Below are 23401 nucleotides of genomic sequence, written 5' to 3' on the forward strand. Positions count from 1 at the left end.
CATTTCTGCTTTTATCTAGTAAGCCCTTAAAGCCATCGGATGTGTCTATGGAGCTGTCCAAGATAAAATAGGGAGCCAAGTAAAAAGACAAAAAATAAATGGCCATAGTGGCTATTAGTGGTAGGGGTTAGTGTCAATCTAACTTTTCCAAGGAATCCTATCATTTTATACCATCAGTGTCTCAAGTAAGCATATGCAGGATCAGGGCCTTAATTTGCAAATTCAAGTAGACACAGAGCTGCTTAGATGCTTTACATAAGATCAGTGTGGCAATCCACACTGCCTCCCCTTTTCATTGGTTATAAGCAGCCAGTGAAAACAAGCCATCTAACTGGTCTCCAGTTAGATGAATAATAAGACTTTTGACAGCTGACTGGATACAGAGGACATAACTACATCAAGGAACCAGTGTCATTTCTACACTGCTTTCTCCATTTAGAATTCAATTCCTTATCAGAACGCAGTGCTTCTTCATATTTTTTCTGAATAAACGGGAATTTAGAGAGCTCCATCAATTAAAAAAAAACCAACAACTCTCATTTCCATCTGAAAGTGGTCTAAAAATATTGCTAGAAACAACTCTTACCCTTACTGTAAACTAAAGAAAAAAAATCCTCTGCTTTTTCAGTTTTTTTGTGCATTTGTCAGCACTGTGTATCACTAATTTGCCATTGCTGACATTTGCACCCCCTTCCCCAGGTTCTACAAGAGGAAGTTTACTAGAAACCACAGCTGAAAGTGGAGATAGCAGGAAGGAATATGCATCGAAAATAGGGAGGGAGAAGAGCCTGAGCATGTTTGCTATTGACCGTAGGCCTATCCAACAAGAGGTATACACTTTTTAAAAGAGTGCTCTACCAAAAAAATGAAATTTAAATAATTAATCAAGTAGTATCCCTTTAAATTGAAAGCTACCAGTATTCCATGGTATTTCCACTAGAGGACAAATTTCATAATTCGCCCCCCCCCGAAGTTCAAGTGAAATTACTACTCCGTTTTAGATTTTAAAATGCATCCATTGGGGGCCTCCGCATGCAGAAGTATGCCTCGCGCCCAACAAAAATACCCACCATTTTATTTTGCTTTAATCTTACTTGCTAAATCCAAAGATTGTCCAACTAAAAATAGAATCAAGTAGTGTGTTCTCTGGTCACCTTTCTTTAGGACTACTGAATCAAGCTACCAAAAAAAATACTGAATATTACACTTGGAGACAGAACAGCTAACTGTGGGGGAATTATTACAGCTAATAGACAATTATTCCCAAGCAAGCAACAGTAAGTGGATTCCAAACCTGTTTTGTTCTCAGGGGGTAATAGTCATTAGGGATTTGCCCCAATCTCCCTTCAAGCTAAATTACTTCTGTTAAGCAAATGAATTTAAGAGAACAAACAGAATAAGAACATTTGTTAGTTTTAAACTACCTACTGTAATTTATTTGTTCATGCTCAAAGTCACCACTCAAGGGGGAAAAAAAGACTGTGTAAAAGAATACCAGGGTAATGGAAGCCACATTAAATCGGTTAGAACAAGATTCTTCACTCAACTTAGGACTTGTTTTTGGGGGTTGGCTGAAGACTACACACGATGGAAGATAATTTTTTTACAGCATTTAAGTAGTGTGCACAAGGCAACTTTTGGCAAAATGGAACAAATCAGAAATCATGTCTCTACACTGTCCCTTTTATACGACCTTACAACAAATACTTAAAATGTATGTATTAATATTTAAGTGATTCCTTCTGCCCACCAATCTGACTTGCCTCTTGACTAGATAATTTTGAAGACATCTCACGTTACTTCAGCTATAAGTGAAGAGAAAAATGTTCCTCTTGCCCAAGAGGAACAGAAGTTCCTCTTCTTCTCATCCCCAACTCAGAACTCCATTTCCTTCAACTCACCCTCGCTTCAGCGTCATCTTTGACCCAGAACTCTCCTCTTCCAATACCTTGTGACTGGTGACCTGCCTAAAACCACCTCCACAATACTGCCCATTTACACCACTGCCTCAACTTCCACTCTGCTGAAATCACCATCCTTCATCTCCTCTTACTTTAGACTACTGGAATTTCTTTCTCCATGGCTCTAAATCAGAGCTCCAGGTGCCCACATGAGCAGAATGCTTCTGCCAGATTTCTTACATACACAGAAAAGCATAACTATTTCACTTCCAGCCTCACACAACCCCATTCAGTGCAAGATACTGTTCAAGTTACCTCAAATTAAAAGCCTATGGATTTGCTACAGCCTATCCAAATGGATTCTCTCTGTTGCCCTCCGCACAAGCCTCTTTCGACTCTCCATGAGTTGGCCATTGCCAACATGAGAGCCTTTATAATATGCAGCACCTGCCATCTGGAACAGCTTTCTTACTACTGTCCACCTCAAGACCTAACAGTTTTCATAACAGAGGCAGAGCAAGTTCTCTGACCCAATGACTCTGAATTCTCTACCTCCAAAGTTATACAAAGAGACCCCAGATCTCTGCCTGCACCAGAGTACACTCAGTTACTCTCCGTCACAGAGCCACGTAGGCCCTGGTAGTGCCCACTGCCTTCACGCAGCAACCATTTCATGATGAACAAAGAGAAAATCTGATTTGTTTAACATCATTAAGTATACAGACTTCATATCAAAAGACAGAGTACTGACAATAGAGAAACTAATCCCAAGCCTCACCAGCTTCCCTAAAAAGTAACCGAGCTGCTAGGTATTATTTTAGTATCCTTCAGTGGACACTTACATAGTAGCCTTCCAGAAATTTCTACCACCTTCAGCCAACAAACGCAGCCAACCTTGACAAAGGTACAGACCCTCACGTAATGGTTTCAGAAAGTCAGAAGAGGTTACCAGTGAGAGACCCAAAAAGTCTCATAGAAGTCACCATCCTCCAAGACTGGAGAGATCATCTAAAGGTTACAAGGCCTGCAGTCAGAGCAGGAGAGGAAGAGGAGCAACAAGCGCTAGTTAGAGCTCTGGGCTAGCAAGTCTTGTCAATTCTTCCTATACATTTCCAAGATCCTTCCTTTTCTGTCTATCAAGATGGCTCAAATTCTTGTCTATGCACTGATCTCTAGTCATGACTACTGCACACTACTCTTTTCGACTCCAAGACCCACAATTCCTCATCTAGTTCATTCAAAACACAGTTGAAGTAATCTTCCTTCCCTCTCATTCTGTTCCCTACCCTTCAACTATCAACACATATAGATCCCCATTTTTTAGTACATCAGATTCATGCTCCATGCAGATACCTACAGGGCGCTTCACAGATCTTTCCCCACTATTTATCCAATTTTCTGTACGTTCCCATGCCTTCCCAAAAATTCTCACTTTCACCCCCATTTCTCTGTTTCTCCTACAAATTTTGGCACTTTCTTCCATAACTCCCCCATATTTCATGTGTTTATACAGTAGGCGTTGATACAGAAATGTTAATTGAATACATTGCGTAGAAGAGTTTTGTGGGGCAGTAAACTTCATTAATATGTACTGTAGTTAGAACTCTGAGTTAGTTTAGCAACAGCTCCGAAATCACATTTACATATTCCTGCACTAGGTCTCAGGAAACCAACTACTGGCCCAACTCGTTGGATCACCAACTGAAGTCAATACACTATGTGACAATACAAACAGGAATACAGAACTCCTAATCCTAGTCCCTGAAGTAAATTAATTGTAAATAGTTCCAATACTCGGATTTGTGAGCAGATCATTTATGGAGCAGTTCATGTTAAAACAAAGTCTCATGACCTAAAACAAAAATCACCATTTCTGGGAAAAATGCCATACAGAACACCGCCAAGAACCAAGGGAAGGCCATCTCACTGTCACCTGCCCCACTGAAATCATATCAGTCACAAGTGTGTAAGAGAGTTTATGAAACTAGTTAGTCTGGATAAGACTGTATTAGTACTTCATCATGAGATTGAATAGTTACCTACAGCACAGGCCGCAAAAGTAATTTGGGACTGTTTGACAAAATGAGATTTTATATTATTAGTGAAAAAGCAGCAAATAAATTAAGAGTTGACCAGTCTTCCTAAAAAGGGAACAAAACAAATCTATACATATGCCCAGGGATTGCAAGACTGAATAACTTGGAGATCTCAGCATCCCGCAGAACCTACATCTGTAGCCTTATATGGTTATCTTTACACCAATATTCAGCTCGGTTCTCTATGCCATCAGGGAAAATGGCAAGAGTAACAGTTGCTGGGGATGCAGGAGGAAAATCTCTCTCCTCATACCCTTCCAGAAGAAATTTTTGGTGCTCTACATAGCACCGCCAGATCAGTAACAGCCAGGCAAAACCGATTAAAATGACAGCTTCGATCAGTTGTGCCTGCTTAAGACAGTGGGGAGATCTACAAGTAGGAACCAAAAACAAACATGCCATTCTCTCAAACGGGAATTAAGAGTGTGACAGGAGTGAGAGATTCCTCCAATACCTCAAATTAAGTGTAAGCAACTCCTGGACATGACACAGTAAATCAGAATCAAAGTAACTTGCACTATTGTCTCTGCATAGCTACCAGCCTCTGTCTAGTAGCATATCAGCAAACTCACTTAACATCTCATTAAAGTCTTTTAATCTGGAAATTAGTGCTTTTCTTAAAAAAATACTTGTAATTTTTGAAGTACTACAAATAAAGCTTCCTAGATCGTTCTCAAAATAAATAACTTGCCATCTACCAAGAGAAAACCTAACAAAGGACCTGATCCAAAGCCCAAGTCAGGGGCGTTTTTCCATAGACTCCAGTGGGTTCTGCATAAAGTCCATTGACAAAAGATATTTTAGGTGCAGTTTTATGCATCTCTAGATACCAAAAAAAATTGATTAAAAAAAATGTAATATGTTGGTCTTTATTTAACCCTACAGATTTTAGATCATATTTAATCATCTTTACTATGCATTGCTTTCCGTACAACACATGGGGTATGGAAAAGAGAGTAAGTTCCACTGATTTCAGCAGGTGACCTCTTCTGCCTACCAGCAAGCCTTCGCTAGTATAAACATTATAGACTGTGGCAGCATTGTTTTATATTGGGCACCCTCCGTTAGCAGGGGTCAAGTAAGGCAGTGGATTTAAAGTACTTTTAAGTGAAATAATTATAGGGCTATAAGTTACACTGAAGTCACAGCCCCCCCGCAACCAAAGGAACTCTGCTGTCTTCTGGTAAGGTCAACTCAGCTAGAGTTGATGGCAAGGGCTAAACAACTACACCGGACCCTCGCTAGAATGCGCATCTATATAGCACGAATTCGCATATAATGCGGTCACAGGCATGGATCCCAAATTTAATTACTTTAATTGCATATCATTTTAATGTGGTCCTCATGTTAACGCGGTACTGGGCACGGATCCCAAATCCCGCATTCTAGCGAGGGTCCAGTGTATTTCCTAAAGTCACCAACGAAACAAAGTTGTGATTCCCTCTCAATAAATGATACAAACAAGAGAGCAAAGCAGTTGACAAGGGAGATTAGCTGCTGCTGCACAGATATTGGAATATATTTTGTAATCTTACATTTTCATTCTTAAATTTACTTTCTCCTTCCCCAACCCAGAAAAAAGGTCTTGGCGTATCCACCATTATTGTTGTCATTTGATATTATTATTTCCTTTGCAAAGTTTTTATTTGGTAACATATACAAATCTGCTTGGCTACTTTTGAACTAGAGATAGAGGAAAACAGACTTGATCTAAGGACTTAGATCTTTCCCATTTAAATACTATGTTCATATTTACAATACAGGATACAATCACGTTCCACGTGCTTTTGATGATATGCAAACTACTGACTTACGAAAAAATATTTGCAGGCTAAGCCTGCTTATTCTTAAGAGAGAAGAAAAGGAATATCTTACCAAGCTTCAGAAAGTAACTATTGTTCACATGAAGTACCCAATTCATGTTATTTTTGTTTTAAATGATGCACTGTGTGCCACACAACACTATGGACAAAACACATCAGTTCCCATGTATTTCAATTGCTATGTACCAACATTAGTAGTATGTAGAAAAGCACTACTCATTGGTACAATACTCCAAACATAGGAATTTTCTTTAGTGAGACTTGCACGGCATGTGATAATAGCCTATATAGTATTCCTATTACACAGAGTTACAAGCAGATGCATTGACACTGGAAAACCATAAATGTTTTCCTTACATCATGTTGTGTGCAATATAACAAAAACAGGAAAGTGTGTTCTCACAGTTAAGACTGCCATGACAAAGACTAGGCTCGCTGTATTTAGTCCTGAGTGGAGAAGAGGAGGGAAATATATTTCAAACCGTGCTGCAGAAAACCTTCCAGTGTTGTCAGATTAGAATGCCAGCTAACATTTCTTTGCCAGAAATTAGGAGATTTTAACCCAGAGCTCAAGATAGATCTTCATGAATGCAGAGACAACAAAATGACCCCTTTTGAGAGGGGGGAGGAAAGGTGTGGAGTTGTAAACACAAAATAAATGCTGACCTATGAAAGTGTTATCAGCATTTCAGAGAGCAGACTGCATTTCAAGTGTGTGAATTTAGTGCTGGTTAAAGGCGGAAGATTCATGGCCCCAGAAATAAATTTCTCTTCCCACAGAAGCACTGCAACGTACACAGCATCAACACAAGCACACCCATGTCCCACCTACATGCTTTGGCCATCACCTGCAGAGACCATCCATTCTCAGCTTCTCTGCTGGGACTGCCAACAATGGTGGCGTTTGTTATGTGGACATCTGCCTACTTTATGCTGGGCTAATGCCAATCAGATGGTAACTAATGGTAATTACTGACATGTTAAAACAGAAAAGAACGCTAATGGAATACCTATGCCCAGAGCCATTCAATGGATCCATTTTATGAGTGTTCAAAACCTCTCTAACACTGAAGAGTTTTGTGGTGTGCTTTAATGAGACATTTAAAATTACATTCATGTGGACATCTCAGTTGCTTGGAAGTCATGGTCTGAGAAGCAAAACAGAACTATCACTAAGGTGGCCTATTTTTTTGACGTGTTCTTGAGGTGCAGCAGCCATGGACTACCTGTCTCAATCCTGAGAAACAGCAAAAATGGGGGAAGAGAAAGACACACACACTGGTCAAATTCAGCACTTCCGTGTGTAATCACAAACACCTGTGCAGAGTGACACTATCAAATCAGAATGATAATGTTTTACACCCATGTTAAACAGCTGTAAGTCACAACACATGGTAATGCAGCACCACATTGTCTCTCTTCAATTCCTGAGCTGCACCTTTAGCAGTAGGTGTGGGAGGAGGAGGAAGAGACAGCCCCAGTCTGTTGCTTCAGTCACTAATGAGGGAGACACACCAAGGTGAGGCATAGAAAGGCAGCAGCAAGTGTAGGGAAGAGATAGTCAGTTGCCTCAATCTTTGTGCTGCAATATAAGCCGCATGTGTACAGGGAAACGGATTGCTTCCAGGATGCTGCTCCAATATACACATTCCTGCTGCTGCAGAGAGTGGGGGGGGAAGTCTTTTGCCCCAATCCTTGTGCACGAAGCACGGCAACGGGGTAGAGATGCACACTCTCGTCTAGGCTTCCCTAGCAACAGCAGCAGAACTGGAGGCAGAAGCAAACTCTGCTAAAGGAGGGGAAAGCAGGGGCAGCGAAGGAAGGGGATAGGGATCATGGGGGAGAGGAGAAAAAGCTTCAGAAGCCCCTTCCTCCAATCCTTGTATAGCAGCAGCCAAGGTGTAGTGAGAGAACTCTCACTGCCCTAGATCCCAGTGCCTGGGGCAAAGGGGACCATGACCCATACTAGCCTGGTCTCTGGGGTCCCAGTGCTTAGGGAGGAGCAGTGGCACCACGGGGATGGGGAGGCGGGAGACACACTGTCCTGGTCTATCGGGCTGTGTGTGTGGAGAAGGACATACACGGTCCTGTTCCACGGGATCCTGGTGCAGAGGCGGGGTCCAGGTGTCCCCGTCTATAGGGTCCCAGGAGGAGGAGGGACAGACCAGAACCACGCTGTCCTGGTCTATAGGGCCCTGGCGCATGAGGGGGGAAGGACTGACGAGACCCGCCCCGCCCCGGTCTCCCCGGCGAGAGAGGGCGGGGCGGGACCCCCTGGGACCGCTCCTCAGGGGCGAGACCCCCACCGCCCCGGGGTCCAGCCGGGCTGGCGAGGGGTCGGCCCGAGGAGAGGCGCTGGGCGGCGGCGGCGAGGCAGGGGCGGAGCCGCGCGGCGCAGCGGCCCGGCCCCGCCCCACGCCGGGGTGGCGAATCACGCTCCTCCCCCTCCTCCATCTCAGCAGCGCCCTCCGCCAGCCTCGCTCCTCCATACAAAAGCAAAATGTCCGCCATCTTCACGGGCTGCTGCCGCCGCCGGCGGCTGCGCCCCCCGGGCCGGGCGCGCGGGGGCGGGCGTTACCTTGATGCAGTAGGGCGGCTCGTCGAAGGTGACCAGCATGTACCTGTCCCCGCGGCTGGCCGGGTCCCGGGCCCGCAGCTGCGGAGAGAGCAGAGAGGCGGCGTTAACGGGCGGGCGCGGGGCGCGGGGCAGGCGGCCCGCCCGGCCCGCACTCACCTTCATGAAGAGCTCCACGGCGCCCTTGGCGATGTCCAGGTAGCTGGTGCCCAGGTGCGCCCGCTGGTTCATGGAGGCCGACGTGTCTATGAGGAAGAGGAGGATCGGCATGGTCCCGGCAGCGCCCCGGCCGGCCGGGCGCCCCGCGGGGGGAGCGGCTCAGCCTCCCCCGCCGCCTGCAGCCCGAGCGCTCGCAGCCCGTGGCCGCCGCCTGAGCTGCCTGGCTTCACTGAGACCCAACTTCTCTCCCCTCAGCCTCCGGCGGCACCATGTGACCAGCCCGCACGCCATTGGCTGGCCATTATACCGTCGTTTGCATATTCATGAGCAGGGGGAGCTGCTGGGGCGAGGGCCCCCCCTCCCTGCCAGGGGCGGGCTTGGTTGCAGGGGGCGGCGCCGGGCCGGGCCGAGGAAGGGGCCGTAGCCGGCGCGCGGCCGGGCCGGGGCTGCGCTGGGAACTTCCCTGCAGATCTGGCCGGGCGAGCGGCCGCAAACCGGGGAGCTGCGCCCTGGGCCATGCCAGACTCCCAGGCCAAGGCGCGCCTCTCCCGGCGCCTGCCCGGGGCCAGCCACAGGCAGTAGGAGTCCTACCTGCCGTCGCTGGCAAAGCCAGTGCCTTGCCCAGGCCCCCACGCTGAGCGGGGTCTCACGCACAGGCTCTCTCTGCACAGGCTGCTTCCAGCATTTCCCGTGGTGGCAGAATTACAGCCATTCCCAGCAGCAGTTTAGATTCACGGAGCTTAAGGCCAGAAAGGACCATTAGATCACCTAGCCTGACAAGCAGAGCCCAGGCCGTAACATTTCACCAGATCCCAGTAACTTGTGTGTCGCTGGAGCATAACTCGTGTTTGCCTAAAGCATGCCTTCCAGAAAGGCATGAGTCTTCAGATGAAGACAGCAAGAGATGGAGAATCTATCGCTTCCCTTAATAGTTTGTCCCAATGGTTAATTATCCTGAATGTTAAAAATATGATATCTAATTTGGATGTCTAGCTTCAGCTTTCAGATATTGCTTCTTGTTATGTGTCTTTCTCTGCTAGAGTAAAGAGCCCTTAATAGTGGTATTTTCCCCCTGTGAAGGTACTTAAGAGACTAGTGACTTGTCTATCTAGTGACTTGTCAATCTTCTTTTCGATAAACTAAACAGATCAAGCTCTTTAAGGCTCTCACTCTAAGGCATTTTCTCTAGCCCTCCAATCATTTTTGTGACACTTTCTGTACCTTCTCCAACTTTAGAACATCCTTTTAAAAACAGACACCAGAACTGAACAGTGTTCCAGTATTGATCTCACCAATGCCCTACAGAGGCAAAATCACCTCTCAACTTTAGATCTACTGCTGCTGTGATGACTAGATATTGGATAGAACTGCACAGAGCACTTTACAAGAACACATTAACAGCACCTTCGAAGAAAAACACAACTTCCCGGCCTCTTACAATTAAAAACTTAATTCCATTTAAAGTCCTCCAAGATAAAGGAAATTATCGTTAATTTGGAAAATTGTTCAATTTACTTGTAAGAAAATAGAAATAATATATGGAGTCAGAGTGTCATCTCAAACTTTTAAAAGACAATATACAAACTCTGGCCCCAATTCTGAGCTGAGGGTCTTTAAGCAACCTTTACACATCTCTGATTCTGGACCTGGCTGCTGGTGTTACTTATGCTACCTACAAACTTCTCCCTATCAAGCCACCAGAGAGTCCAGAAGAGCAAGGATGCAAATGCTCTGGCCCACCCCTGCACTGCATGAGAGTGGTTATAGAAGGCTATTATGCCAACCTTCCAATAACCCAGTGAACCCTTCTGCCCTGGTAGAATTCATCTTGGTTTCAATCACTCTCTGCTGTTGGTGTAGTAAAGAAGCCAGACCCTGGCTCCAAATTAAGGTAATTAACTTTGTGCTGGCCTATTAACATGACCACAGCAGTTGAACTAAGCACTGGATTTCAGGGCCACTGGATTTCTGGACTCTAAAAACTTTAAAGAGTCCTGAATCCCTTACCCCTTCCATTTGTTACTGTTTGTTTTTTGTAGTATAATGTTCATCTAGGCTACCAAAAGTTACCACAGTTACTGCATGTACTGAATTTATGCATGCAAGTGGCAACTAATGATACCAAAAAGCAAGGAGATGCAATTAAAAGGAAGGAAAAAACCTCCATCTGCAGGAGAAAGGATGAAATGCTCTGGATCAAAGAAAGGGAAAAATGCTACTGAGGCCTCAATTCTGCAATAAGCTCTGCACAGGTGGATCCCTGTGCATGCAGTCCCCTGATTTGAACTTATCAGTAGTTCAAACCCTGATGCTGCCATATACCTACTACCAGTGTAGTGCTAACTAGCATGCATAGTTTCCACAATGAAGCCAAAGAAGCTATGTAGCACTATGCCCACTAGTAAGTGTTTAGTATTTTTTTTGCAAAGAGGTACTGTCAACAATCACCTTTTAAAGAGATAATTCAGTTATTAATAACACTTTCCACTGAATGGAAACAATTTTTAGAGATAAATATTAATGTCACAATATACGTCCCCTTACTATTTGCACATTAAGAAAAGGAGTACTAGTGGCACCTTAGAGACTAACCAATTTATTTGAGCATAAGCTTTCGTGAGCTACAGCTCACTTCATCGGATGCATCCGATGAAGTGAGCTGTAGCTCACGAAAGCTTATGCTCAAATAAATTGGTTAGTCTCTAAGGTGCCACTAGTACTCCTTTTCTTTTTGCGAATACAGACTAACACGGCTGCTACTCTGAAACCTATTTGCACACTATGCAGCCTGAACAATTAAAATAGAGCAGTCAGTTTCTCTGTTTCTAGTCCATTTCAGTTGACTTTTCTGATATATTTGATCAATAATGTTCCCTTTCACCAACACTGACAGCATGGGAGAGGGGAGTTAAAATCCCTTTCAAAACGTTTTTAATTGAAAGTAAAGACAAAAATTGTTCATGAATATGCTGCTTCTCCTACTGATCAGAATCATCTCTGGTGTAACTCCATTGAATTCAGGGATGAATTTGGCCTGCTAGGTATTGTAAATACTCTCTTCATCCCTTCACACACACAAGATCTACATTTTGAACCTAAAACTGGTAAATGTTATTCCTGTCTCTATACTGATTTTATAGAAGTCCCCCCATACCTTTTTAATAGCTAGCTTAACTTCTGTATTTATATTTTACACATAATTTAGCAAATTATTTAACAGTCATGAACTATAAAGGGAGAGAACCATTTAAAAAGCTTGTATGATGAAAACAAAAAAACAAAGTTACATTCAAACGTGTGACTTGGCTGCTCCATTTTCAAGAGCCTGACCCAATAGTTACATCTGTGCAATAGAAGTACATCTGTCATTAGGGCTTCTGAATTTTAGCAATTATGATGAAAACACTGAAGGGGGTGAAATATTTTAAAGCAAATTTAGTGCACATGAATTGAGCCAGATTGATAGAATTAGAATTTGAATCCCAAATTATCCAGGCAAGGTACAACCCAAGTAGTGCATACCTTCCCACAGTTCCCTGCTAACATGTCTCAGCCTTGACCCTACAAGGACAAATTCTAGGCATGAAAAGGGCACTGTAGTCTTGATTCAGTCCTTCTCTAGACGATGTCAGCTAACACCAACTGCGATGTACACATTCATCCACCAAGAACTTGTCTGTGACCCCACAGTAATTGCTCACACCAATGAATAGCGATCAGATCAGAACAGATGGTAACCTTTGATCACAGATGAGCTGGAGCAATTCAAACTAACAACCTAGTGGTCAAAGGTTCTCTATCTCCAATGATCCATTAGGCCATGTGAGAGGCTAAAAAAATACTACAAAACCATAACACTCCCATGATTCCTTTGACTTTGAGTGGACAGGAACCCAGTTATCTCAGAGTCCTTTCCCACCCTTCCTCATCACAGCAGTTAAAGGTCGAGACAGAAGCATCTTACTTTCAGTTTCTGAGGTTGATATTTCCAGGAATGGTGGCAGGCAATGCGCTCTCAGATGAGAGCTATGGCTTTTGGAATTTGTTCCAGCTGGAGTCCACCAGAGCTGAAGTCTAGCAATACTCAGGGCAAAATGCAAGACTTATTTTAGTTTAGATTGATGTGACTTTGATAATGGTTGAAAATAATGGACGCCATGGTTGCTAATGTGCACAGAGACAATAGCAGTATATGGATACTCTATTCCAGAATAAAAATCACTTTATTCCGGAATAATTTAGTGTGCTTTAATCTGATCCATTTTACCATGCAGACAAGCTCTTATTTTTCTATTCCCTGTCCTGACCTAACTTCACATCTAACAAGATTTTAGCTCTAACAACCTTTGCTTCTTGACCTTTGTATTGCTTCATAGGATACTTTGTTCTCAGCTAGTTTCTATCTGACAGCAACACCAACAAGATCAAAAGATCTGAAAGGCACTAGCCATGCACCCTTGAGCATTAAAGGAGCCCAACTTTGGCACCTGATGAGCAATTAGAGTTTGAAAAGCATTTGATGGATCACTCAGGAAGAAATATTCTAATTTAAATCTCCTTTTGCTGCCAGTTCCTGGACAGGTAAATCCTTCAGTCCACGTTCTATGCTCCCAATCTTGGCCTTGCAATCCAGCCACCCTGACCACTTGTTTCATCCAGCAGCCCTAAATAATTAACACTTAGATTATTTATGTAGAATTTTTAATCTTTAAATCACTGTAAAAATATTAATGAATCCTCACAATGCCTCCCTGAGGTAGGTATTATTCCTTTCATGTGGATGGGGAAACCAACATAAAGGCTAAATGACTTGCTCAAGGCACTGGTGTCAGTGCCAGAATTAGAATTCAGAAGTGTCTCGCTCCCAGTACTATTTTCATACTAGACCTGCCTCCCACTCTATTTCCTCTCTAGGAGGATGAAATATATTTACAGGAAGTGAACTAAAAGATTTGGTTTTGGCTGAACAAGCTTATCCAATTTGAGGAGCAAGAAGAAGTTAGCTAGTACCACTTTCCTCAGTTCCAGCAACCAGGGGAACCAACATGGCAGGAGCAGATTCTGGAATGTTTAAAGACTGCGAGGAAGCTACTGGTGATGTTAAGCAAACCAAAGAGGAAGGATGCTCTTTTATGACACTAAACTGTGTCTCAGCACATCAACATTCAATTCCTGGGTCTGCCACAGATTTCCTGTGTGACTTGGGGAAGTCACTTAATTTCTCTGTGCTTCTGTTCCCCCATCTGCAAAATGGGGAAAATATTTTCTCATTCTTTGTCTGTTTTGTGTATTTAAACTATCAGCTCTCTGGGGCATGAACTCTGCATGAACAGCACTAAGCACAATGGGACCTTGCATAAATTGTGTGCATGTCTAATCATCTTCTTGCATGTGCCATCAGCAGGACGTGACCCCAGAGCCTGTAGCATTAAAATCACAGAGCCTTGCCGTTTGAAATTTTAATAGTGTTTGTGTGTGGATAGAGCACTGGACTGTGACTCAGGGGACCTGGGTTATAGTTCCAGCTCTGCCACTGGCTTGCTGAATGATCTTGGGCAAGTCACTTCACCTCTCTGGGCTTCAGTTTCCCTATCTGCATAATGGAGATAATGGATACCGGCCTCCTTTGTAAAGTGCTTTGAGACTGACTGATGAAAAGTGCTATCTCCTATTATCTAGTAGCAGTAGTAGGCAGTTAGCCACTTGTAGACCAGACAGTTGAAGGGGACATGACACGTTATGCGAGTGTATTCCACAGATCCTATTAAAAATCAAGCCCTTATTTTTGCTGTGTGTTGCTGGACTGTGACCCAGGTCATGCTGACTGCACTCATTTTTACTGGCTTTGTAATTACATTATAGACCTCCACACAGTTATTGTTCTGCTGCTAATTTGGAAATACACTTATCCTTTCAAAGATTTTCACTCTCCGTTACTTCCTTCATATCTTTGCCTCACCCACAATCTGTACAGTGGTTAAGAACTCAGGGCCTCATCCAAAGCCCATTAAAGTCAATGGGAGTCTTTCCATTGACTCCAGTAGATTTTGGATCACCTTACATGGCAGTAACTGAAGGCTGGAGATAAATCCCATATTAACTTGATCCTGAAAACTTTTCACATGCAAGTCTCCCATAGACTTCCATGGGAGTTATGCATACACTGCTGAGTTTGTTCTCAGAAGCTCAAGTAAATTCATTTTCAGCTCTGAATTATGATGGAGATTATACTACAGGTTTAAATATATCCTGAATTCAGCACATTTCACACTGATTTATAGGCAGTTCATAAATTTGATGCCTACAGTTGGTAACTGTCATATTTATCTATAAATAATGGAAGCAATATATAACAAGTATAAATAATTCAATATAAATAATTCAAAGAAAGACTGGGATTTTCATATTGGCTATCATCCCTTCCACACACTAGTGAAAATGAAGCCTAAAACGGTCATAAGTACAGGAGTAGGGGGATCAGAGTGCACACAGCATTATCCCCTCTTCCTGTCCCAGGCATACTGGAAGCCATTTATGTCGTGTGGTGTGATGTCAGGTGCATGTCCAGCTGATGCGGGGCTGGAGTTAAGAGGATCTGGCAAATTAGCAAGGGGAATGGGCAATATGCAGCTGTAACCACTCTGCTAATGACAGCACAGTCCCTGGAGAGCTACTAGAGACCAGAGGAAAATATGGATTAACACTGCCCAAATAGAGATCCATATGTTTGAGAATAGATTTGACCTAAGTTTCCTGCATTCCACAGAGTTAGGAGAGGAGTCATGACTGACCTTGTTGTATAGCTGCCAACCCCTTCTTCCACATGAGATACCACAGTAGAGAGTTTTCCTATGGCCCATTCCCACATATTTTTCACATGAAAGGGGCTGACATTGCCCATGGCCCAAAGACAAAAGTCAGATCACTTCAGCCTGCATAACAGCAAACAGTCTAATTTCCAGTTGGCTTTAAAGACCTGAATCAAGGGGATGGGGAAGAGATTGGCTGTCCATGTGCTGAGATCATTGTGCTATAATGGCAGACAAGCAAAGTCTCAACCAAATATCCCAGAAGAGATAAAAAATTAATCAAAAAAGCAGGATGTCAAAACACGCAGCAGCTGCCCAGAGATGGAAAACTTTGTGTGAAGAGTTAGTCTCAACGTTCAAGAGAACATCCCCTCAGGAGGAAAAATAGCATTTAAAAACATTGCTGGGAGTTGATGAGAATGGAACAACTGAAAAGTTCAGTGGTTTCTTGACAAAAAGAAATTGAAACCCTCCTTAGTAATTATATTTAACCAGGTTGCCAGGTGTAAGAAGATAAAAGACGAGACACAGGAACATACAAAATTAAACCAGAAGGTGTTTGTTCCAGTTGTACTATATCTTCGTTATCTGATTGCACATAATGCCAGATAAATGTGTCGCTTCTACTTCCGCTCAGCCACTAACTCTATATGTCTCACTCCGTGTCCTTGTGTAAAAATGGGGACGTAATTCCTACTTATCTCCCAGGGACAGTGGGAGACAATGGACCCAATTCTTGGGTCCACAGTGGTCCTTTTACACCACTTTACCAAGACAAAGGGGCTGCAAAGCCAGCAGATCTGGACAGTTGGGAATTCCTCCTGTGTACAAACAATCCTGCTCAGTGTAGCAGATCTGTGCCACCTCCCTTGCAGCCCTCAGGGTAGGGAGCACAGAACAGTCAGGGAAAGGGAGCATGGCCAGAGTGTGTCTATGCTCTAGCTATTCTCAGCTGTTGGAATGGTCCTTTGGAACCACAGGAAGCAAGGCACACCTTATAGTAGTCTTTAGGCTGCCAGGGTATGAACTGACCCCCAGCCGCATTCAGAATTGTGTGAAGCCACTTTTACTTCTTACTCTCTGGTCCTATGCCAAGCACAGCTCAGCCAGTCTTGAGATTCAGACCCAATGAGCTTTGGCGTACTTGGATGAAAGGCGTAGAAGAAGCATGAAGTATTGTTACCCACTGGAAAGCAACCACTTAAATCAAATGAATTTACAGAGTAGTTTTTGGTGACATTATTCAAGCTACGATGTAAGAGATGACTCAATATATCCTATGGTGATAAAAGCTACATACTTCTCTCCATATTCTTGAGTGGGAGACACACAACCTGTAGTACATCAGTACCCTAACGGATTCCTGAAACTAGGAAAGGATCTTTAAAGGGCCTACAGTCAACAGAGCTCTGTTGTCTAGAGTTGGAAGAGGCATTTCCCTTAACCAGAGCTCCAAAATTCAAGGCATAGAGTGACATCATCATTATTATTCAACATTTATATCACAGCAGTGCCTAGCAGTCTCAACCAGGTCAGGGCCCCATTGTACTAGGAACTGAAAAGGCATGTAGCAAAGGACAATCCTACCGTACCTTGATTGGATTGTGATTCCACACGACTGAGCAATGTTGTGCTGTAGACAAGCCTTATGAATAGTACAAATGCTCCTTCATGGAGTCTGAAATTCACTCCAGGGGAAAAAAAACGTATGTAACCTGCTCGTCAGCATATGTTACACATCCCCTTCTGTAGCTGATTGACAGAGGATATGGGTTTATTTGGGTACATCTCCACTGCAGCTGGGAGCTAGTCTCCCAGTCCAGGTAAAGAGACTCACGCTTTGAGCAGGGGATTGAACTAGATGACCTCCTGAGGTCCCTTCCAACCCTGATATTCTATGATTCTAAAGGGACTCGAGTTAGCTAAAAATAGCAATAGCAATGTGGACATTCCAGCTTGGGAGAAAGCTCAGGCTCCCAAGGCCACCAGAAACCCTAGACTGGAAAGCCTGAGCTCCAGCCTGAGACAGATCATCACATTGCTATATTTAGTGTACAAGCTCAAGCCCTGCTAGCGCCAATCTGTCTACCTGGGCCAGGAGGCTTCCTCCAGCAATAATGTAAGCATACCCTTACAGCTCCCAGACAGAGAGCTTAGCTCTTTAGCACAAGCTGTTGAGACTCATATTTCAGCTCTGGACATTGCAGAGATTCCAGATTGAAGAACTGCAGCTGGAGAGAATATATAAATATCTAACCGTATTTTAGTATATCAGTCTCACAAAACAAGATATAGACAGACAAAACTCACACCAAAAACCTGAAGGCAAGCCATAGGGGTAGGAGTTATCTGAACATATTCTGGGTGGTTCTCAAATTGAAAGATTCCTAGTCTGGTATCAGAAAACTGTTGCATGAGTTAAATTAGGGATGAATACTCCAAATTCTCCAATACCATATCAACAGGCAATGTCGGGATTCAATGAAATTAAATCCTTGTGACCACAGCAATAAATATATTTCATCATCACTATGGTGGCAAGAAAAATATCCACCATAAAAACCAACATTCAATAGAACTGTGATTTATCATAAGCATTTATTACAAAAGGTCTCTTGGATTAAAATGAGATTATTTTGGAAAAAGAACATTCTTAGAGGATAACAACAGCTGAGAGAATTAATTAATGGTTAGAGCACAAGTCTAGGAGTCAAGCAATCTGAGTTCTAGCTCTGACTCTGCTACAGACTTGCCACGTGACCTCAGCCTAGTTACATACCCTCTGTGCCTCAGTTTCCCCATCTGCATAATGTTATTTATCATTTTAACAACACTGTGTTGGGCATCTCCCAATAAAGACAAAAGACATGAGACCTGCCCTAAAGAGTTTATAAGCTAATTTCAGACATGATAGAATGGATAGGTGCAGGGAGGGACAGGAGAAAAAGGCCTATGCAACATTAATAGGATAAAGTGGAAACTCAGCAAAGGCTAGTGCACAGGATAAAAAAAATTGTTTTGCTCCATTAATTTATTTTTAAAATATTAATAGATAAAGAAGAAGCAGTTTCTTGAAGCATTGTAGAATAAATGGGTCTCCAGGAAGAATTTAAATGAGGAGAGGGTGTTGTCTGATTGGAACAAGTTCAGGGTCTGCGTTCCACATGTGGGTTGAAATGTCAGAAAGGTTGCAGAAGAAGGAATTAAACAGGGTGATGAAGCTGGCATCATTAGAAACAGAGCAGGTAGGGAGGATCAAACTGGTAAGGGACTAAGGTAAGCAAGGAGGGAACGAGTTATGTAGGGCCCTAAAGACAACTTGAACTTGGTATCATATAAAAAACAGAGCAGCAGAGGTGCGGAGGTAGGTATCATGAAAGGGAAGCAAGATGATCTTACCAGATACTTTTTGCATAGATTTGAGAAGAGATACAATAATACTCTCCTACCCACAGAAGCATTGTAAGGAGGCCTAGTGTTTATAATAATCCTTTGAGATGGTTAAAGGAAACAGCTATATAAAAGCAAATTGTGTTTAACCTAATCAAATACACATTGTAATTGGGTCTGGTACCAAGACAGTGCTCTGGAGTTGGGGTCATTACAAATATTTTATGAATTATTTAAGGGACCATGACAATTGCCTCTACATTTGGAAGGATGATTCAGCAAGAAGTTATCTTGGTTGCAAAAGCCTTTTACGGTGCCCCATACCCCAGAGGGGGCAGAAGTGCTCTTTTTCCTGCAGTCCGTACCACACCGCTAAACAAACCTTCTCTCCAACATCCAATTCAAAGACACGTGCAGATTCTTTTCAGCCTCAGTATTTACTCTAGCCCATCTGGAGTATCTCACTTGAGGTGACACATAGGGGAAAAACAGCAGACTTCACAGCCTGTCTTCAAAGCATACTTTTAACTGTTGGAAGTCTGAAAAGGTCTTTTCTGGCTCATTGACCCATCCCTTCCCGATGTCAGCTAGGGAGAACTGTGTGTGTAACTAAGAACTCATGGGCCTGCAGTCGCCTGTGCTGAGTCCTGACTGGCATCCCACCTATCACTTCCATACATGCCTTGGTACTATATATTATTTGTATTATTGTAATGCCTAGGAGCTCTACTCATGAACCACGGCCCACTGTGCTAGATGCCGTACAAACACTGAACAACAAGATGGTCCCTGCCCCAGAGAATTTACTAGGTGCATCAGCCCTGAACCAGCTTACCTCTCACCAGAGCTACACAAGCTTTCTCCTCAGTTCTCATTTTGGCCCAAGAATGTGTCCTCCTGAGGAGAGCGAGAGTTTAATATACAACCTAACGGCACGTCACCATGGTGAGATCACACCCATCCCTGTAGGAGAACACACTGGCTCGTTTTCTCTGCTCTCACTTTCTCCCTGATCCTGCTGGTTCCCTCTCTCTTACCCCCTTGGCCCCTATGCTGTTCTCCTCACACACTCTATCCAGCTTCCTAGTGCCTTCCATCAGCCTTTCTATCTCCTCTGACCCCTTGGGTGTCTTGCTGCTTTCTTCTTCCAGACACTAGCTCCTACCTGTCACGGAAACATCTGATCCCAGCAGTCCATTGTTCCTCCTAAATGGCCATCACACAGAAGAGTCTGTTCAGCTCTCTGTCCAAAGAGCAGCAGAGGGGAAGAATATCACTCTGTGTCTATCCCATTAGAACTCCCCTTACCTGGTATAAGTGGTCTCTCACAGTTGCAGCTCAAACTTCTCTACTATTTTAACTTTAAATTAAATACACAAAAGTTTTCAGAAGGGAGTGTTTCAGGCATCTTTCCTTGGAGCCTTTTACCCCTCTGAACATTAAAGTCTCAAAAGCTATAGCTCTCTGCTACTTTGTCATGATGAGACAGTGACTACCCCTGGGTCTGGAGGTCCTGGGTCACTCCTGTGTTTTAGATTTATGTAGCTGTCTCACTGAGACACATACATGTCTAGCAGTGTCACTGGAGGGTATCTGGGCATCTGCTTTCCAGACACCAGGTCTCATCCTCCTATTTTATCATTTGTGTGTAATTTTTCTTCTTTTAGGAGTTACTGGAGAGTGAATACCCCAGGTGAGAGCATTCACCCTCATACTGTGAATAAGTGCACCTAAGCTATACAGGTTTCAGAGTAACAGCCGTTTTAGTCTGTATTCGCAAAAAGAAAAGGAGTACTTGTGGCACCTTAGAGACTAACCAATTTATTTGAGCATGAGCTTTCGTGAGCTACAGCTCACTTCATCGGATGCATCCGATGAAGTGAGCTGTAGCTCATGAAAGCTCATGCTCAAATAAATTGGTTAGTCTCTAAGGTGCCACAAGTACTCCTTTTCTTTTTGCTAAGCTATACAGTACTCTATACCTCCTATGACTTAGATAAGACTGAAAAATGGACAGTTAACAAGCTATTGATCCAAACTGTGCTGGACAAGAGTCATTATTGCTTTGCATTTAACAATGTTCGATGTGGGGAATAGTTTGCAGCCACCACACTTTTGGAGGAGGCAGACTGGACAGGGCTCCCTTTTATGCCGTTCCTCAACTGGCCAGAGAAATCACTGCAGAGTGATGGAACACACTCCCATGCCCCAGGGCTAAGCAGGCTACTTCCTAGCAACATTCCCATCTCTTGCCAGCTTTCAGAGCAAGAGACTGGAACTCATACCTTAGCTTTCCATTTGTCAAGTAAGAGCTCCATCACTTAGCCAGTGGACAGGCCTCTCTGAGAACTTTTTTAGTTTACAGTTTACAGTTAATATATATATATGGACTTTTTAGGCTAGATTCTAAAATCCTTACTCTACTGACTTGAGTGGGAGGTTTGCACAATGTATGAATACAAGACTGAACCCTCATGGCCATTTTGTCATACCAGTAATGGCCCCAATTTTGTAAAGCCTTAGGTACATGATAGTTTTTACACAGGTGAGGAGTCCTGGACTTTTTTACAATACATATTTATCTGACAGACTAAAATACTACACACTAATCACCACTTCAAACACAGATTAATTTTAAAAAAGCAACCAAAAAAAACAGAGCTTTCCACCCTGGCTCTTACTGGCTTCAAAACCGTAACAGCAACCAAACAGTTTAAAAAAAAATACGGACCTTACAAGCATACTAGTCCGTATAAACTTAATCTCAGTTATTTTGTTCATCTGGTTTAAAACCACTCCATAAATGTGCTCCTCAAGGGTTCAGATTTTCTGTATCAAATATAAGTTTTTTCAGCACATAAATCCTTGTTTTCAGGAATTTATAAATAAAAAGAACACTGACTCTGGAGGTAACTCTGTAAATCAGTATCATTCCAGCAGTGTGGGAGCATAGGATTCTCCTCTAGGATAGGTGACACTAATTAAGACTAACTTCAGCATTGCTCTCTGCTATGTCATTACAAGGTAAATTCAAACCTGAAAAATAGTTAACGTTAACTGTTCACATCTCTTCCTGTTGGCCTTTCTCAATACGGAATGAGTTACTGAGCTTTCCACTCTATCACAGTTCTCTTGCTTTTTGTCTCACCCTTGCAACCTTTAGATTTTTGTGCACTAAATGTAAAGCTTCATTATTTCCTATTGCTGGCAAAATACAAGAGCTTTGCAGCCAGGTTCTGCTCTTCGGTTACATGTGTGCAACCTCAGTGAACTGAACAGGGTTGCAAGAACAGAATTTGTCTTTTCACTTCCTTTCTGAAGCTTTCAACAGTTTCCAAGAGCTAAATGCTAGTTATTTCTGTACAAATAGGCAATAACGAATCTTGTAAACTCTGTCATTGTTGGGTAATATTCTTTGATGCTTTTGTCTAAAAAAAGCAAGAGATGTTTATAATAATAACAACAATTAAAAAACAAATAAACCTCTTGGCTGTTATGTACAACCTTAACAGAGTAAAATGTTCTTCACTAGCCAGACCAGTTGTTCTCTGATGTTTTTCTTGTGGACTACTTGTGGACTACTTCTTAAGTTAGAAATAGTTTTCGGGAGAACTCCACCATCCAATCCCTCACCTGCCCTGCAGCAACCAAACTGGATGGTTACATAAAAAGGTAATATTATGGTATGTCCCTAGCTTTAGTTACATTGACGGTTGCACTTAAAGCAGGACTAAAATCCTTCTATTTCACACTTCAGTGTTTGATTTTAGTCTCCAAATTTAATATATTCACTCTTCCTGAGACAATTCTCTATCATATTTTCTTGGTTAAATATTTTTCTTTAGATTTGTCATTAATAAAGAAAACCCATACAAAGCTCTGAGTGCCCTGACAATAATTAAACTTACATACCCACTCAGCAGCAAAAACACAAATAGATTAAAGCCACCAATCAGAAGCCTTCGATAACCAAGTGAAGGTAATAATTTACTTCAGCCAACGGAAAGTAAAATGAAAATAACCCCCAGAAGAGCCTCTCTCTGTCAAATCAGATGCAGGAAAATATTTAATAACTTGTAAGAGGAAACAATTACTAATGAGCCCTTAAAAATACCCCAATTGTATTTTTTTTCCTGGACTCTAGGTAACAATCATAGTTCCTACAAACAGTCTTCCCTCTCCCTTCCTCCCCTCGCCCATCTCTCTGAAACACACACTCACACACACGCACACTTTCATAACAGCTCAGGGATAGGACAGTTTTAAAACTTAGTGGAGCGTGAAGGAAGCTATTCCCCTTATTGAACACAGCCTATTTTGTCTCTGTAAGGAAAAGCCCACTGTAGTGTCAGTTTGTGCCAGCTACCTCCAATCTCTGTCATTACTGACCACTTCCCCGATTCTCCTGCTCTGTGCATGCACCACACAGAACCTGAGAAACCAAGGAAGCAAAGTGGACCTTCTGTGCTCCGACATTCCTGCTCCCTTCAGCCCCATTTAGGGTTGCCAATTTTGATTGGACGTATTCCTGGAGGTTTCTTCACATGACAATCTTTAATTAAAGATTAATCTTTAATTCCTGGAGACTCCAGAACAATCCTGGAGGGTTGGCAACCCTACTTCTCCTCCCCACCTCACACATACACAT

The 23401-nt window shown here is 43.0% G+C and overlaps 1 protein-coding gene across 8 annotated transcripts in view; it reads right to left on the bottom strand.

Annotated features, from left to right (window-relative positions):
• Positions 1–8815, bottom strand: part of LOC102937779 (integrator complex subunit 6-like) — a 53306-nt gene extending 44491 nt beyond the window's left edge. For 3 of the 8 annotated variants that reach the window (XR_005226862.2, XR_005226861.2, XM_037909369.2), the window contains exons 1-2: positions 8555–8792; positions 8399–8476 (exon numbers count right to left, since the gene is read on the bottom strand). Coding sequence is in view for 3 of the 8 variants with exons in the window: in XM_037909369.2 (XP_037765297.1) it covers positions 8399–8476; positions 8555–8665 (189 nt within the window). In the remaining 5 variants the exon portion in view is untranslated. Of the gene's footprint in view, positions 1–8398; positions 8477–8554 lie in introns of all 8 variants that reach the window. The other 5 variants (XR_006283535.1, XR_006283536.1, XM_037909372.2 and 2 more) reach the window with 3 other exon arrangements.
• Positions 8816–23401: the final 14586 nt, after the last annotated feature.

The sequence above is a fragment of the Chelonia mydas genome, chromosome 9 (genome assembly GCF_015237465.2).
Source record: "Chelonia mydas isolate rCheMyd1 chromosome 9, rCheMyd1.pri.v2, whole genome shotgun sequence".
NCBI classification, from domain to species: Eukaryota; Metazoa; Chordata; order Testudines; family Cheloniidae; genus Chelonia; species Chelonia mydas.